Here is a 15,125-nt window from a genome sequence, read left to right on the forward strand (position 1 = left end):
ATCGCAACAACATGCTAACATACCAGTTTCTCCAGCTGGACTCCCGGGGTGCTGCTGACTTCCTCTGCTGCGTTTCTACCTCTCTTGATCTGATCCTCAGGAGTGGCGCTCGGGACAGGAGAACCACACGCCTGAAACACCTGAAGAACAAAACATCACGTTACAGATTTTAAGGTTTCTGGAGGATAAGGGTTCTCGAGATCATTTGACCTTGTTTTTCCTAGTGTAAGCAAGAGGAATCATTTCAGCATAAATATTTATGGTTTGTAGGTAAGGTAAGGGTGGAAATGTGATAGATTTATGATGGAGGCAAGGCTGACCTTGTTGTTGAATGTGTTGAGGTTGTCTTGCAGGTAGAGAATAGCTTCAGCGATACGCTTGGGCAAAGACAGAATCACAGAGTCCACACTGTAAGGTCTGCTCAGTTTGTCAACCACCTGCAGCATTGTATCTACACGTGCACACAAGCACACACAGTATACTGTAAATCTTGTGTCTTATCTTTGAAAAATAAATATTGTTCACTAGTTGTTTGCAACTTCAAGCATATAAAATGTTATGCTTCGTAAGTAATAATACAAGTATTCGAATAATGTCTCATCTTTTACATATTGCTCAAATTAAATGTGTCAATCACTGTGGTGTTTTTGGTTTTACTGCTAATTAAGTGCAGTGCCATAGAGAGAGAGAGTTGCGCCATCTCCGTAAACGCCAATGGAACCGTTTTTCACAGCAATGGCAGTTCATGGAGCCTCCGGAAGTAACAATTCATGCAGCTGCAGCAACACAGACCAACTGAGGTGAACTTTTAACCTATTTAAAGATGTAGTTTAATGAATTCAAAAAAAATTAAGAAATAATTTCTTTCAAGAAAAAACATAAATTCCTTGGACTATCTGGATTGAACCAAAACCTGAAGGCTTCTTTGAACCTCGTCGCGACTCTCTCTCTCAATGGCTCTGAGTAAGTGTCCAATTTTGCCCCGCCCACCTGCCAGGTTCCTCCACTCAGAGTCCAGATCCGCTTGATTGGCGAGGCAGCCCTTCATGACATTCTTACAATAGTTTGAACAGGGCTTAGCAAATGCCACGCCGTTACAGTGAGGACAGTATGTCATCTTCATTACAGCGCGCACACATTCAGTGCTCAGAGAAACCTGAGAGAGAGAGAGAGAGAGAGAGAGAGAGAGAGATGTGAATCAGTCACTTGATTACATCTCATCCACACTGGACTTCGCTGTCAACTTCATTTGTATTAGTTAGTTACTAAAACTGTAACAAATGACATTATTTCTAACACACGTACCGTATTCATGCAGAAATAAACTTTGTTTTGTTTGCCATGTGCTCTTCTGTCTCGTCTCTTGACCCCGCCCCTCATTTCTTCATAAATTATCTTGTTATTGTTTCATGCCCCTCACCTGTTCCCCCCATCATTTGCTCCCTATTTAATGTCCTTGTGTTTGCTGTCTCATGTCTTACATTACCTTGTGCTTCATTGTATGACGTCGTGTTCTAAAGTTAACTGTGAAGCCTAGTCAAGTTGGCACAACTTCCTTACTTGGGTGAAAGTACAGATACTACTGGTCAAATATTACTCCACTACAAGTAAAAGTTGTAAAGACAGATTCTTAATTAAGTAAAATGCTTTTAAAAGTACACAAGTATTCAAAGTAAATTTGACCCATTGACTTTCCTTGTAATTTGTATTTCTACAATGGAAAGTCAATGGGGCCAAATTTTGAAGTGAGCTACTCCTTTGACAGCTAAATATGTTTCGCATATATAATGTATGTTTAGTTTAATCCTGTATGATCATTTAGCCTTTACCCGTTTTAGCAGCAATTTACCAGTAAGTAGTAAGTAAGTTCTTGTATAGTATAGAAGTGTAGAAGCCATGTGTTTGTTGGATTTATTACCATTTGTATTACTATAGTTTTACTACAAACAGGAACTACTATACTAGCTACTATAATGAAACTATGGTACATTTGTAGTTACTGTGGTTTTAATAAAAATACCGGAGAATGGTAACTTTAGAGAAAATGTTTAATTTGTATTTAACATTTAACAAACCAGTAAATCCATGACCTTTTCTGTTGTTTTTTGGGCGGTTCTATTGTTTTTATTTTAGCAGGAAAACTTCAACTACAGTTACATCAGTTAAAACATCATTCATTTTCAAAGGGGCTTTAAATGATATAGCGGCGGATCAGAAGTTAACACGCACAAACACTACCTTAACTCTGTCTATGCGATCTCATGAAATTTCGAATTAAAACTTTCCATTTTCTCTGTCGTGTAACTCAAGGCATATGTGCGATGTTTATTTACCAGTAAGCCATTATGCCGATTTGACTTTTTAGAGCGCTTTCAGCTGTGTAATAGCGCCAGTGTTTACATTAGTTTAGCTGGGAAGGTTCCAGGGTTGCCAGATTTACATAAAAAAATCTGCCAAATAGGCAACAGTGAAAAGTCCGGGCAGATCGCAAGCTAGAAAAACTGTATAATGTAGTAGAGTAGAAAGTATGGTATTTGTCTTACAAATGTTGTGAAGTTAAAGTCACAAGTACTACAGATACTCAAAAAGTATAGTCAGGAAAATTTACTTAGTTACTGGCCGCCTTACTGGAGTTTATGTCAGTTTTTTGTTTTAGTCTAGTCAAGTCTGTTTATTGTATTGTGTCAAGTTTATGTGGTTTTACCCCCTCGTGGGTTTTTTTTCCCCTGTGTTATGAATAAAAGTTTTTGTTGTCCTGAAGCTGTCTGTGCCAGGGTTCGGTCTCCTGCATCTCGTGACACGGTCATACAGAATTTCAGGAAAAAATTAAGAAAAACCACCAACACATTTTACATTTTCTGTAGAAAGAAATGTCTGTTTCTTGAAGAACCTCAGCTGGATCACAATAAGACACAAATCATATCAGCTGCCCTCATTGGAACCAATGAGAATAATCCAAGAATTGCATTCTTAAACAAAGAAAGCATGAAAATTATATTACACAAATATGCTTTTGCCATTTTCTTCCAGGATTCCATTGCAGTCTCTGGATGTGGGCTGATATAAAGATTACTGGATGGTGTTTCCCATTATGCCCCACAAACAGACACACTGGCCCCTCTGATGTCAAGCTATCACAAAAACAAATCAATCCAGGAAGCAATGTTTTAAAAAAACTCAGTTCAGGTCAATCTGAAATTTAAAGGATTTGGTTCAATTTAATTCAACTCAGATTAGTTTGGTTTGCCAAGGACCTTGAAACGTAAATTAAACGTTGACATTTGCTTAAAAATATGTTTAAATTCATCAAATGTTGCAGATACTTGCAGACAAATTCAGCGTGTTTAGGTGTAACTATAAGTGGAGTCATCGTGACATTTGATTTGTGTAAATGTAAATGGCTTCTTTCGCTCCTGACTGCATTAGGCTGCACAGAACTGCAGAGTTCACAGCTGTGCTGTTTAACTCTGACACACTTTCACAAAGCAGAATGTCAAAAGCAGCATATTCCAAACCTTGAGAAATGTCAATAGCTACAATGCAATGACTTGTGGGAAGTAACAAGTATTAAACTACCTTCATTCAAAACCTTTTAGGGCTTCCAATCAAATGTATTGTATCTCATTATGAAGGTATAAGAATCCCGTGGCCCTTTAGTCGTGGGTTATTTTAACACAAATGAGCTGACAGAACACATTTTTGAATCCCATTTTATAATACACATAATGAACCAGATGAGTCACCAGTTTGTGTTCTGGTGGAAGATCAAGCAAGGAATAATATGGTATTCTGCCCATGTTTGAACCTGGTCTGGACAAAATTTCATAGGAAAACGTCTGAGATCGGTTTGCGTATATCTGGGTCAGTTTCATAATGATGCTCTTGGAAAGCAGTAGAATTGATGTCTTCAGCCAAACCGAGAACTTAAGAACAAAGAGCAGATTTCCAATGCAGTTACAAATGACTGAGAAACGGTCAGTATGACTTTTGGGTTGGGATGGAAAAAAGGCGTCCCTGAGGTCTGAGTTTAAAGATGTGCAGATGTCATTTAAAGCAGAATTAGTTTCATTCATAACCCTTAAGGCCCATCGCTGTTTTATGTTAGTCTAAACAGCTGTTTGTATTTGACATTTTGTACCGACTCAATTTTTACAATTTGTTTCAGGTCATGATCTATGAAATTAAATTTCTGGTCTTACGTTGACAAGTACATCTGTGTATTTTCTTTCGTAAGAAATCTGGAATTAAAACATTTGCATTTAAAACATTTGCCCTCACAGGTCCTATAGCTAAAGCCGTACAGATCTCTTCAGGGACAGCTGGTATAGTGCCACACTGTCTGTAATAAGAGGAGAAATAAGGTGAACAAGAGAGAAAGAGAGACAGAATGTGACGAGCGAGAGATACAGAGTACAGACAAACGAAGTGAATGTGAGATGGAGGACGTGTAAAGATGCAAAGGATGCTTTAGGGAGACAGAGGAAAATGGAGAGAACAAGCTGAAGCCTGTTATATTCCACATTAAAGCCTTTGAGCATCTGTGATTCATTAGATCAGTACATGAGTCTGTAGTGCTACCCAACTCCATTCTTACAAAGAAGCCATGGACTGTGGTTACTGAATGCTGGGACTTCACCCGAAAAATAAGCCGAGAGCCAGAGAGACCAGAGAAACAAGAGAAAAACAATCTTACTGTAATAGAGCTGTTCAGTCATGATGTCAATTTGTAGGTCAAGCCTGAACGCTAACTTGCTACGGGTTCCCTCTGGAATTTCTAATGGTTTTTTAGAATAGAAGGTTTCAATTTACAATAGGTGTAAAATAGGGTCTGTGGTTAATGATACTAAAGGACACTTTGCTCTACAGGAGTTATTATAAACCTAAATAGCAATATAAAAAACATAAAATACCAAAGTTGGTACACAGAACCAGAACAGGTAAATTACATTCAGCACACAAAAACATGTTTTTCTAAGTTTCTTTATATACATATATTTGTATAGACTTATATAATGTATACTACCCCAGTGTAAAGTATAAAAATATTTGGAAAAAGAAAATCAAAAAGAAAGAAATTCATTATTAAGAAATACGTTTAAAATAAATTGAGTTAAGTTGCAAATAACAATGCAAATTTTAGTGAAATCTATCAAATATATTTAAAATTGGTCAACGACATATAACAACCACTCATAATGTGGCGTGACCAATAATAACAATAACTGTAACAAATTAAAAAATAAAATATCTAATATCTGTGGCTGAAGCATGAATCACTAATACAGCTTACAGGTAATGGTACATTAAAAAATGCGTATTTTCGTATGCAAAACCCAGAAGCGAGTTAGCATTTCAGGACTTCCGGTTCCATCGCTCCAAAGTCTATGGGATTTTTTTAATGGGTTTTTGGGTAAATCGCCGGAAATAAGGTCCGTGGTAAACAAAACCTCTAAATATTTTCACGTTTTATTCTATGACATAAAACACACCAATTAAACGCCTTATTGTGTCTTAAACATGGAGATTGCTAAAAGCGACTACTTCTTTTGGCGGGGATGTTAGACGTCAGCTCTCAAATAATGCAACGTGGGTCACAAATCTCTTAAAAAGTATACATGGATTCATTCACGGAGTAATTACTTAACAGGGAGCACATTTTTTAAAAAGTTTGAAAGAGTTGTAGGCGGCTTGGTGGTGGTGACGTGGATATCAAGCGACCCTAAGTGTAGTCTGTTTATATCTCTTAGCTTTTTACTTCTGCCGATTGTATTTTGGCTTCAGAAGTAACAAATGTGGTGTTAATTTGTAAAGATTATCTTGATAGACAAAGCGTGTAAACATCATAAACCTTTGTTAATCACAGAGCTTATTTTTTGAGATCTTCCAAAAGTCTATAGGACAAATGCATAGGCTTTCGGGGGAGGGAACCTAAACTACATTCCTTATCTTAAATAAAATTAATATTTGCAATAGATAGTTTTCTTTTTTGTATTTTAAAATTGGCCAGTCGAAAATATAGCCGAGTTCATCCCAAATATTAATTTAATCAGAATTTCTACATTTCAGATGTATTGTGGTCATACCAGTCCAATATCTGTTCAATTTCACCAAAATCGAACCTTAGGAGTGACAAAATCATCCATCAGCAATGTGAAAGACTGACAGCATGACAAGACACATGAAACCTGTGATAAAAATCCAGGTTATCACATAAACATTTTTTTTTTACTTTTTCTAAATACATGTAAACATATTACTGTTGTATTGCTTAAAAAGCGCCACCATGTTGGTATAAAGCAGTTTTATGCCAATAAAACAGTAACGTACCAGTCCCCATTTTATATATCTAAAGTCTATATCTATTTGGTTGATTCTAACAACAACTTATCGCACACTTTAGGTGAAAACTATATGGTTGAACTATATGGTTATTTTAGATTGTCATTTTGACTGTGAGTCAATGGCGCTCTCTGTCAGTTGAACATGCCAAGATGGTGGCACGATCTATTCCAGTGGCTTCACCTCCTGCCATTAGTTTAGCGTTCTAGGCGCATTGCAATCATTTATATAGATCCGTGTTAGTACTTCACAGAATGGAATAATGTTATTAATTGTCCTAAACACATACCTATAAATAGTAACTTCCGAAAAACAATCATTTTGAAATACTGACTTTTTTCTGTGGGTGTATCTCATTGACCAACATTCAAAACATGAATATGATGTGGAGTTAAACCATGGCTCAGATCCTCTCTAGGCCTGTATATTGACACCATCCAACACTTGCATCCCACTGGAGACTGAACAGAACCAAGCCAGGATCTATTTGGCACCCGCACCAAAGACAACAGGCTTAATAGAATTATCTGTTTAGCTAACCTCATGATAGCTAGAGGTTAATGTCAGCAACAGCGTCTAATGTAAGCCTTTTATCTGTTCAGATCTTATCACTCAGAGTTCTAAACCTGACACACTGGGGAACATTAGAAAGAACTGCTTGAATGTGGCAAATTACAAAACAAGGCCATACCAGATCAGAATAAAACTGAATATTTGACTGCATGGAAGCTTTTGGACGGATACGATAAAGACAATTTCTGGAAATAACCACAAATAAAACTAGATCAGAGAAGGTCAATTAGATGTAATTAGACTTGAACAAGCAACCGGCTATGTTTTATCTTAAGTGTTTAGGAAGAACTGTATTATGTTTACATTTGAGACCTATTAACTGTTTCCTATGATACAAAACAAGGTTTTCCCTCATTCAAGGCACAGGAGGCTTTCCTTGATGTGTTTTCTAAAAAGACTTAGGGATAAAATGTAGTAGGTCAAAAATGTGTGCCCTATATTGCAATGGATATCGACCCCTGCATCTCTATAAATCTCAAATGATTTAAAATACTTTTCCCAATTATTATAATAATTTTCATGCCTTTTAATGACCTCACAATAATTGGAAGTCTAAGAATATGCATACTTAAAAAATCGATTTGGCACGCCACAGGACTATTCAAAATGAATTCAATGTTATTAAATATGCGCCTCTTGCGAGTGATTCACAGTTATATTCTGTGTTAGCGTTATTGTTCCACCCCCATTAAAACAATAATAAAAAGAAAGTAAACTGCTGGCTCTTTAGACTGCGATGCAACTAAGTTAGCCATGTTAATACAAGCATCGGTTCCCTGTTGGACGACTGGCATTCTCTCACCCACTCTCTCATTTCCTTCTGAATGCAGTACACCCTAAAAGCCAAAACAATTGCATCATAATGCCTTGTTTCAACAATCCCAGCTGTGTTGAAAAGCGGGTAAGAAGCAGAAGGCATGTGCTCTGTTAGTCTGCCCCAGGCTCACGCTATCCCATAGAGTCCCTGTATTCCATGATATTTATTCAGCTACAGCTGTGTAATCCCTTCAACAGACACAAATGAAATATTTGCAAAATTTTCATGGTTTAAGGATCTCAAATCCGTAAGAAGCCCGACTGAGGATTACACTTTCTTCTCATACAAACTTTTAACTGCCATGGTGTTATTTGCTAGGGCCTTTCACTTTTATGCATTTACTGTATAAACATTGCCTTTAAGTCCTTTTTTCTTCTTTTATAAGGATCCGCCCGTTCTTCTGTCCTTAAAATGGCTCCACTGAGAGACGTGCGCATGAGGTCGTGTGCTGCGGTCTAGATGTGTTTTTCAAAAGAATCTCTATTTAGTAATTAGTTAGAAATATGGCTGCCCTCCTCCAAGTGTACAGAGAAAGATGTCTGGCGCATGGCCTACTTATGAGGACGCTGTCCTTAATAAGAATGAATACAACACAGGAGCGACCGGAGAGCAGAGGAGGACAGACCAGCTGGGCTTCATCTCGTTTTCATTCCTCATTTCCTTCCTTTATTTGAAGCTAATACTCCCATAATATGGTTTCTTCTCCTCCTAAAATCTTTCTTCCTTCATCTTCAAACTACATGACAGAACAAGAGACACGAAGAGACGGAGCAGGGTTTTCGTGAATGTGAAAGTCACAAACAGGAGAACAGGAAGACAGCACAGCTCGTTCGGCTCCTGAATATGTATGCAAGTCTTTAAGGGCATCGGCAAACAAAATGAATCATGAACTAAATTGTGATTGAGTACACGATAGAAGAGAATGAAGGATTGATGGAACATTTACGTAATAGAATAGAGAATATAAAGAAATGGGAGCTGGACATCCGGTTTCTAACATAGAGAAATGAAAAGGATGTTACTGTTATTGACACTGAAATTTACTTAAAGGGACAGTTCACTCAACAACCTGACTTCTGTCATCGTTCATACTATTCAAAGTCTGCATTAAGAGTCTATACGACTCTTTTTCCTGTGAAACACAAAAGAAGATATTTTGAGGTTTTGTGTCCATTCAATGGAAGTTTATGTATTCTGGTTACCAGTGTTCTTCAAATATGTTCTGTTGTGTTCGTCAAAGGAAAGAAAGTCACACAGGTTTGAAATAACATAAGGATAAGTAAAATATTAAAAAGTTAGCATTTTGGAACTAATGTGGATATCTTAGCGGCTTCTAGTGGTGAGGTTGTAAAGTGCAACCAACGGTTCACCCAATCCCGTCCTTTCGAAGCACTATGGCGGACAGGACTTTGCTCACAGGGCTTTGCTTCCTTACCGAAGGAGATCATATATTTAATATAGATAATAAAATCATAACGCTTAATTATGTAAGGTCTTTATACCCTTCTGAAGACATAGATATGTATGTAATATTGCATTCCTGTCAATAGATCGTCCAAAAAAAACTACACACTGGACCTTTAACAATTATAGACACGTGTCAAATATGGCCGATCTCGGTGGCTGTTGTTGCACCTTCACAACCGGGGGCTCAGATCTAGCTGTTGGGTATTGCACCGTGCAAATGGTGTTTTTTGAGATTTCGTTTGCAAGTTTGCACCTCTACCTGAAGCAATGCAGAAGCTACAGTATCTGCAAATAAGGGGCAATATTTTTAGTGAATGCCCCCAATTATCTTAAACCAAACAGGCAAAAAGCAGAAAATGTTGGTACGTGCACCCACATTCACACATCAAAACGCACACCACAGCTTTGTTCCAAGACCTAGTGAGCTACCTTGCTGTCTACTGCCTAAAAAGGAAGCTATCTTTAAAGCAACATACGGAATGAACCTAGAAAAAAGGCTGAAACTGCCAAATCAATCATGTCCCCATCCTCACACACACACAGTGCCCTTTTCAATATGCAGTGCCGGCTGTATCTCTGTTGTCAACCTTGACTTGTTCTGAAGGGGTCAGAAGCAGAGTAAGTTCCCTCATGTGCGAAGAGTGAGATGGATAAAGAAGTGTGGGAAAGAAAAACACAGTGAAAAGTGAAGAACAATTATTTAAAACAAACAGATGAACCAATGGGCACAACAATGAAGCCATTTTGGTCTTGGAGAAATAAGTATTTAAGTACATTTGCTAACAGTAACTTCCCAACATCCTTGCTGCTACATTTCAGGTTACATGTACGCATTCAACCTATTTTAATTTGATTTCAAGAACTGAATGGCCTGTATACTGAGATAATCTCAATCAATAATGTCATTCTGTGTAGGTGTGTGTTTATGTAGATTGGTTTATGAAGCCTCAGGGAATTCATTATGCGTCTTATTTTTCCAATGCAATGATCCTACACGTTTAACCTCAAAGTTTGAACTGCACCTGCGTGCAATGTTTCCAAAGGACTATAATTGATCAATTCTCAGTAAAGACTGAAACGCTGCATTATATATAAAAAACATGGCCGACCAGCAACATTTCACCATTTTCATACTGGCTCCCATTTAAATTGAATTGGCCAAGCCCCACCAATGTTGGTATTTCAACAAAATGTGTTAGAAAAAGTATAATAAGTTCTCCTACTTGTGAAACCTTCCGCAGTGCTTCACCGCTGGTCACCATTCCCTGTAAGAAGGTCCTGGCCGCAATAACTGTACGCATGACTTTGATCTTGAGCTCCTTGGGTGTGTCTCCGAAGGGCTTCAGAGTTTCCGACTGCTTAGCTACACACTCCAGATATTCTTCTCCGATGCTGTACTGAGGGTTTAAGGCTTTAAAAAGCCGTTCTAGCAGACGGGCCCAGAATTCGTTCAGCGCCTCCTCCAGATTGACTTTGGTCCCTCTGTAGTACCTCCGTAGGTCCGAGTACAGATCTTGAAACACCTTTTCCACCTGGGAGAAGAGAGGTCCAAACCCTGTCTGGAAGGAGCTTTGGAGAGATGCTTCAGAACGATTTAACAGCTGCAAGAAATAATCTGCAAACACAAAGGAGAACATAAATTACACTATGGATTATAAAGGTACTTGTGAGCGTTCTTTGGCTCCAGATCCACTAATGCGCTTTTACGTGGCTGAAAATGACGGTTGAGGGCGCTTGAACAGCTTTATTTTTAAGCGGCACGTTGGTTACTATCATATGCAGAACGCTGGCATGGAGACTTTTAAAAAGACGTGGCTTTTCCGTTGGAATCAATTGAAAAAAGCTCAAAATAACGCTCCTTACAAAGGTTATCATAGTTACTAAAACAAAAATGTTATTACATTAAATTTTTTAAATTATTCACTGAAAACTAGAAAATATGGCTATCAAATGATGAATCGAGATTAATCACATCCAGAATAAATATTTATGTTTATCTAATATATGTCTGTGTACTGTGAATATTAATTTTGCATTTATACACAAACATGTATAAATTTAAGGAAAATTTTAAATATAAAAATGTATAAAAGTTCATAATATTTTCAATTAAATATAAATGTATCTTTGGTGAATATATATATAAATACATCTCAATGTAAATACAAGTCTGTGTATGTTTATGTGTTTATAGATACAAAATGAATATGCACGGTACACATACATATATTGTACTTTTATTCATCATTTGACAGCCCTATATACTAGAAAATTAAAACTGAAATAAAAATTCATTTACTGTATATAGCATTATAAAGAATAAATAAACAATATAACGATAATCACAAAAAGGGTCAACTACAATAATAGAGAATTATAAATATACAATATATGTGAAACAAAACTATAATAACTCCGGTTCATACATGAAAGCAATACAAAGCTAGGCGGATCAAAGAAGCTCTGTCTGCATTAATGCAATGTCACATTGAATCACCATCTCTCATTAATAATAAATGACATCATGGCTTTGTTGTAGCAAATCACAGTCAGTGTTAACGGCCCTTGCGTCTGTGTTTTGTTCAGGATGTATTGTGTGTTTAGTTTGAGGATATCCTGTATGTTTGAGGGATTTTAATTCAATACATAGTTCTTGTACAAATAAATGGCACATTAAACAACCGTAATATTATCTCTGCACTAATACTTTCATTATGAAATACACGGCCGTGTGTTTTAAATATTTTCTTATTGTGCTCTACATTTGATGAAGTTGACATTAATCATCCTTCTGAAATGACCAAACACGTGAGCTCATCACAGCACGTATAAAAAGGTCAAACATTTTTAGTCAAAACGTACAGATGTTACCCATCAAAAATGTGCTTTTAACCACTGCCGTTGGCTATATTTCAAAATAAAAGCAATCTTATTGCATTAATGAGGACATCACATTGACTCTCATCACTCATCAACGGGCAGTTTTTCTTCTCTCTCATTCATGTTTCCATTTCAATAAAACTGCATGTGAACCATACCTCCGGCTCAGGAGCTCCAAGGTCTTGTGTAATCTTTAGAAATGCACACAGCACTTAAACACATATTATTAAATGTATTCTTTTGAATATCGGATGATTTAAGGGAAATGAAAGTCTTGCCACGGTGTGTTTTGTAAGAGTTCTAATGGATACTAAAAGAGTGTGGCGCTTTATTGCAGAATTTGTATTACAGTACAAACTTTCAATGGCTGCATTGTAGAAATAACGTCACAATAGAGCTGTGTGTTTCAAATACAACATAATGAACTAATAAACCATTTTGTCATCACTTTTAACCAACTGAGCCCAATTAATAATTAATAATACTAGATGTATGAAGTCAGTTATCCTCACGTTCGCACAGGTGACCACAGGTGCACATGAGATACGAGATGATGAAGATAAAGGTAGATACACTGCTGCTTTGTTCATGACACACACTACTGTTCTGACTCATGCACCCCTCTGTCTCTTGTTCTGTTTCCTTCATCCATCTCTCTGACATGAGTGTGGATGTAATGATATCAGTGGCACGGAAACAAAATACACTGGACAGTTAACACAAGAGAGTTATAGGGAGAGAGAGATGGAGAAAGAACTCAACATTTTTAAAGGGTGCTTTAACGGCTGAATTAAAGGGACACTTTTCTATCAAATCAAAATATCCCCATATGTTACTCACCCTCAAGTCATCCTAACTGAATATGGTTGTCTTCTTGAAGAATAATGCAGTCAGAGTTATTATACCACGTCTCATTTTACTTCCAAGCGGTGACTTTAAACTGTTTTAACTTAGCAAAGGCATCTTCACGCTTTATAGATAAGTTTCAATGAATTTCTGACGACACGTGAGGTTGTTTAAACAACTCTTTGTGAGATATGAATTCCTTCAAAAGAAAATGAACTGGAAATGAACAGAATCTGTATCAATCTAACTGCGCTAAAATGAACTGGTCCGAGCAGGAGTCCGGCGCGTTCATAGGCCATGACTTTGTAAACTTTAAGGAACTTCAGGAGTCTTATTATCACAATCCCAGAGGATCTCTGTAGTCTTGTGTGTGTGCTCTACTTTAGAACGGCCTACTGTATATAATCCATCTGAAGGGTCTTAAATCAGATTCACACACAGCAGCAGCAGCAGCAGCTGCTGTGGCCTGAATCTCAGCAAATCTGCTTTTAGTAACATGCGTGTTACCAGCACAAATTCAATCTCCACAGGTGTACACAGGTGCATCTACATGCCTGTGATTACATATTTATATGATAACTGGATTATAGAGATGCCATTAAACATTTTGATGCATCACAGTAAGAGGAACATAGTAATGCACTCTGCCTAGCAACAACAGTATGAAGTCTGACATACATGTAAGACTTTGTTTGGCATATATGGGAGAGAGATAAAGACATTAGGACAAACGACAGAGCAGCTGCGCAGCTGCTACTACGAATGAAGTAAATGTTTTTATTATATAATGCAAAAAGCATTCTCTTTTGTAAGGGTGTTGGATAGTATTCATTCGGTGGCAATTTAAATGATATGTCCCTATTTTGACAGCTAAACGTGTGTGTGTTTCTTTCAGACAACACCCCATACAGCCGCTCCTTATACATTCCTTAATACCACTGAATATTTCCTCACCCTTCAATAGGATCAAATATCCAACACACACCCATAACATACACATACACACACCCTGAAACACACACTGACAGGCATATTTAACCTCCTAAACTACACTCATAACAGCTTATTATCCTTGAACATACCTTTAACTCTGATCCCAAAGAAAAGCCTTTCAACACCTATAGACACACACACACACACACGCCTGAGAGGAGGAGTGTGTGTGTACAGTAAGATTACAAGATCTAAGTGTGCTACGACACGGACATACAGACAGACATGAGATGGATGGAAAGATAGACAGCATGCGATCAGACAGACAGACAGACTGAGACAGATGGCCGCATAGAGACTTACAGAAAGGGACAGAATGAGACAGAAAGACAGCTTGACAGAGCAACAAACGTACTGATATACACAGATAGACCGATGGATAGGCAAGGAGGCTGACAAAAAGATGGACAGACAGATAAAGAGATAGATAGACAGAGAGACAGACAGTTGGAGACATACTGACAGACAGACAGACTTAGACAGAAAGTAAGACAAAGGGAAAATGACAGACAGATAGACAGCTGGCTAGAGACAAACAAACAGAAAGAGATAGACATATATAAAGACAGACAGGTAGATGGACAGAGAGATGGATTGGGACAGTCAGATAAAAAGATTGGTGGAGATACAGAGACACAGACTTACAAAGAAAGATAGACAGACAGAGAGACACATACATATACTGTATACAGGCAGACTAATACATAGACAGACGGATAGACTGAGACACAGACATACAGAAAGACAGATGGACAGACAGACATAGAGAGAGACACAGACATAGAGAGTGACACAGACAGATAGACTGACCGACACACAGACATACAGAGAGACTAACAGCTGGATGGACAGATAGACTGAGACACAGACATTCAGAGAGAAAGGCAGACGGAAAGACATACAGAGAGACAGGCAGATGGACAGACAGATAGACTGACATACAGAAAGACACAGGCAGATGGACAGACAGACAGACAGCTAGATTAAGATAGAAACACAGCAGATAACAAACACACATACAGAGAGGTTCTACAAATGTAAAAAATGAATATTTCTTTCAACACGCACACACGCACGCACGCACACACACACACACACCATTTAAACTGTACCAGATGAAAGGATTTCATCTGATGTATTACTGCAACTGTTTTTATCACATGAGGATCTCATGACCACAGCATATTTTGTTTGGTATAAACAGTGACAT

The 15,125-nt window shown here is 37.6% G+C and overlaps 1 protein-coding gene across 1 annotated transcript in view; it reads right to left on the minus strand.

Moving 5' to 3' along the window:
- gpc1b (glypican 1b) overlaps positions 1 to 15,125 on the minus strand; it is a 63,724-nt gene that overhangs the window by 3,758 nt on the left and 44,841 nt on the right. Inside the window, exons 3-6 of the mRNA XM_079452751.1 lie at positions 10,420 to 10,811; positions 991 to 1,156; positions 321 to 451; positions 24 to 140 (exon numbers count right to left, since the gene is read on the minus strand). Of these exons, the coding sequence (XP_079308877.1) occupies positions 24 to 140; positions 321 to 451; positions 991 to 1,156; positions 10,420 to 10,811 (806 nt within the window). The remainder of the gene's footprint in view (positions 1 to 23; positions 141 to 320; positions 452 to 990; positions 1,157 to 10,419; positions 10,812 to 15,125) is intronic.

This window comes from Barbatula barbatula, assembly GCF_947034865.1.
Source record: "Barbatula barbatula genome assembly, chromosome: 3".
Lineage (NCBI taxonomy): Eukaryota > Metazoa > Chordata > Actinopteri > Cypriniformes > Nemacheilidae > Barbatula > Barbatula barbatula.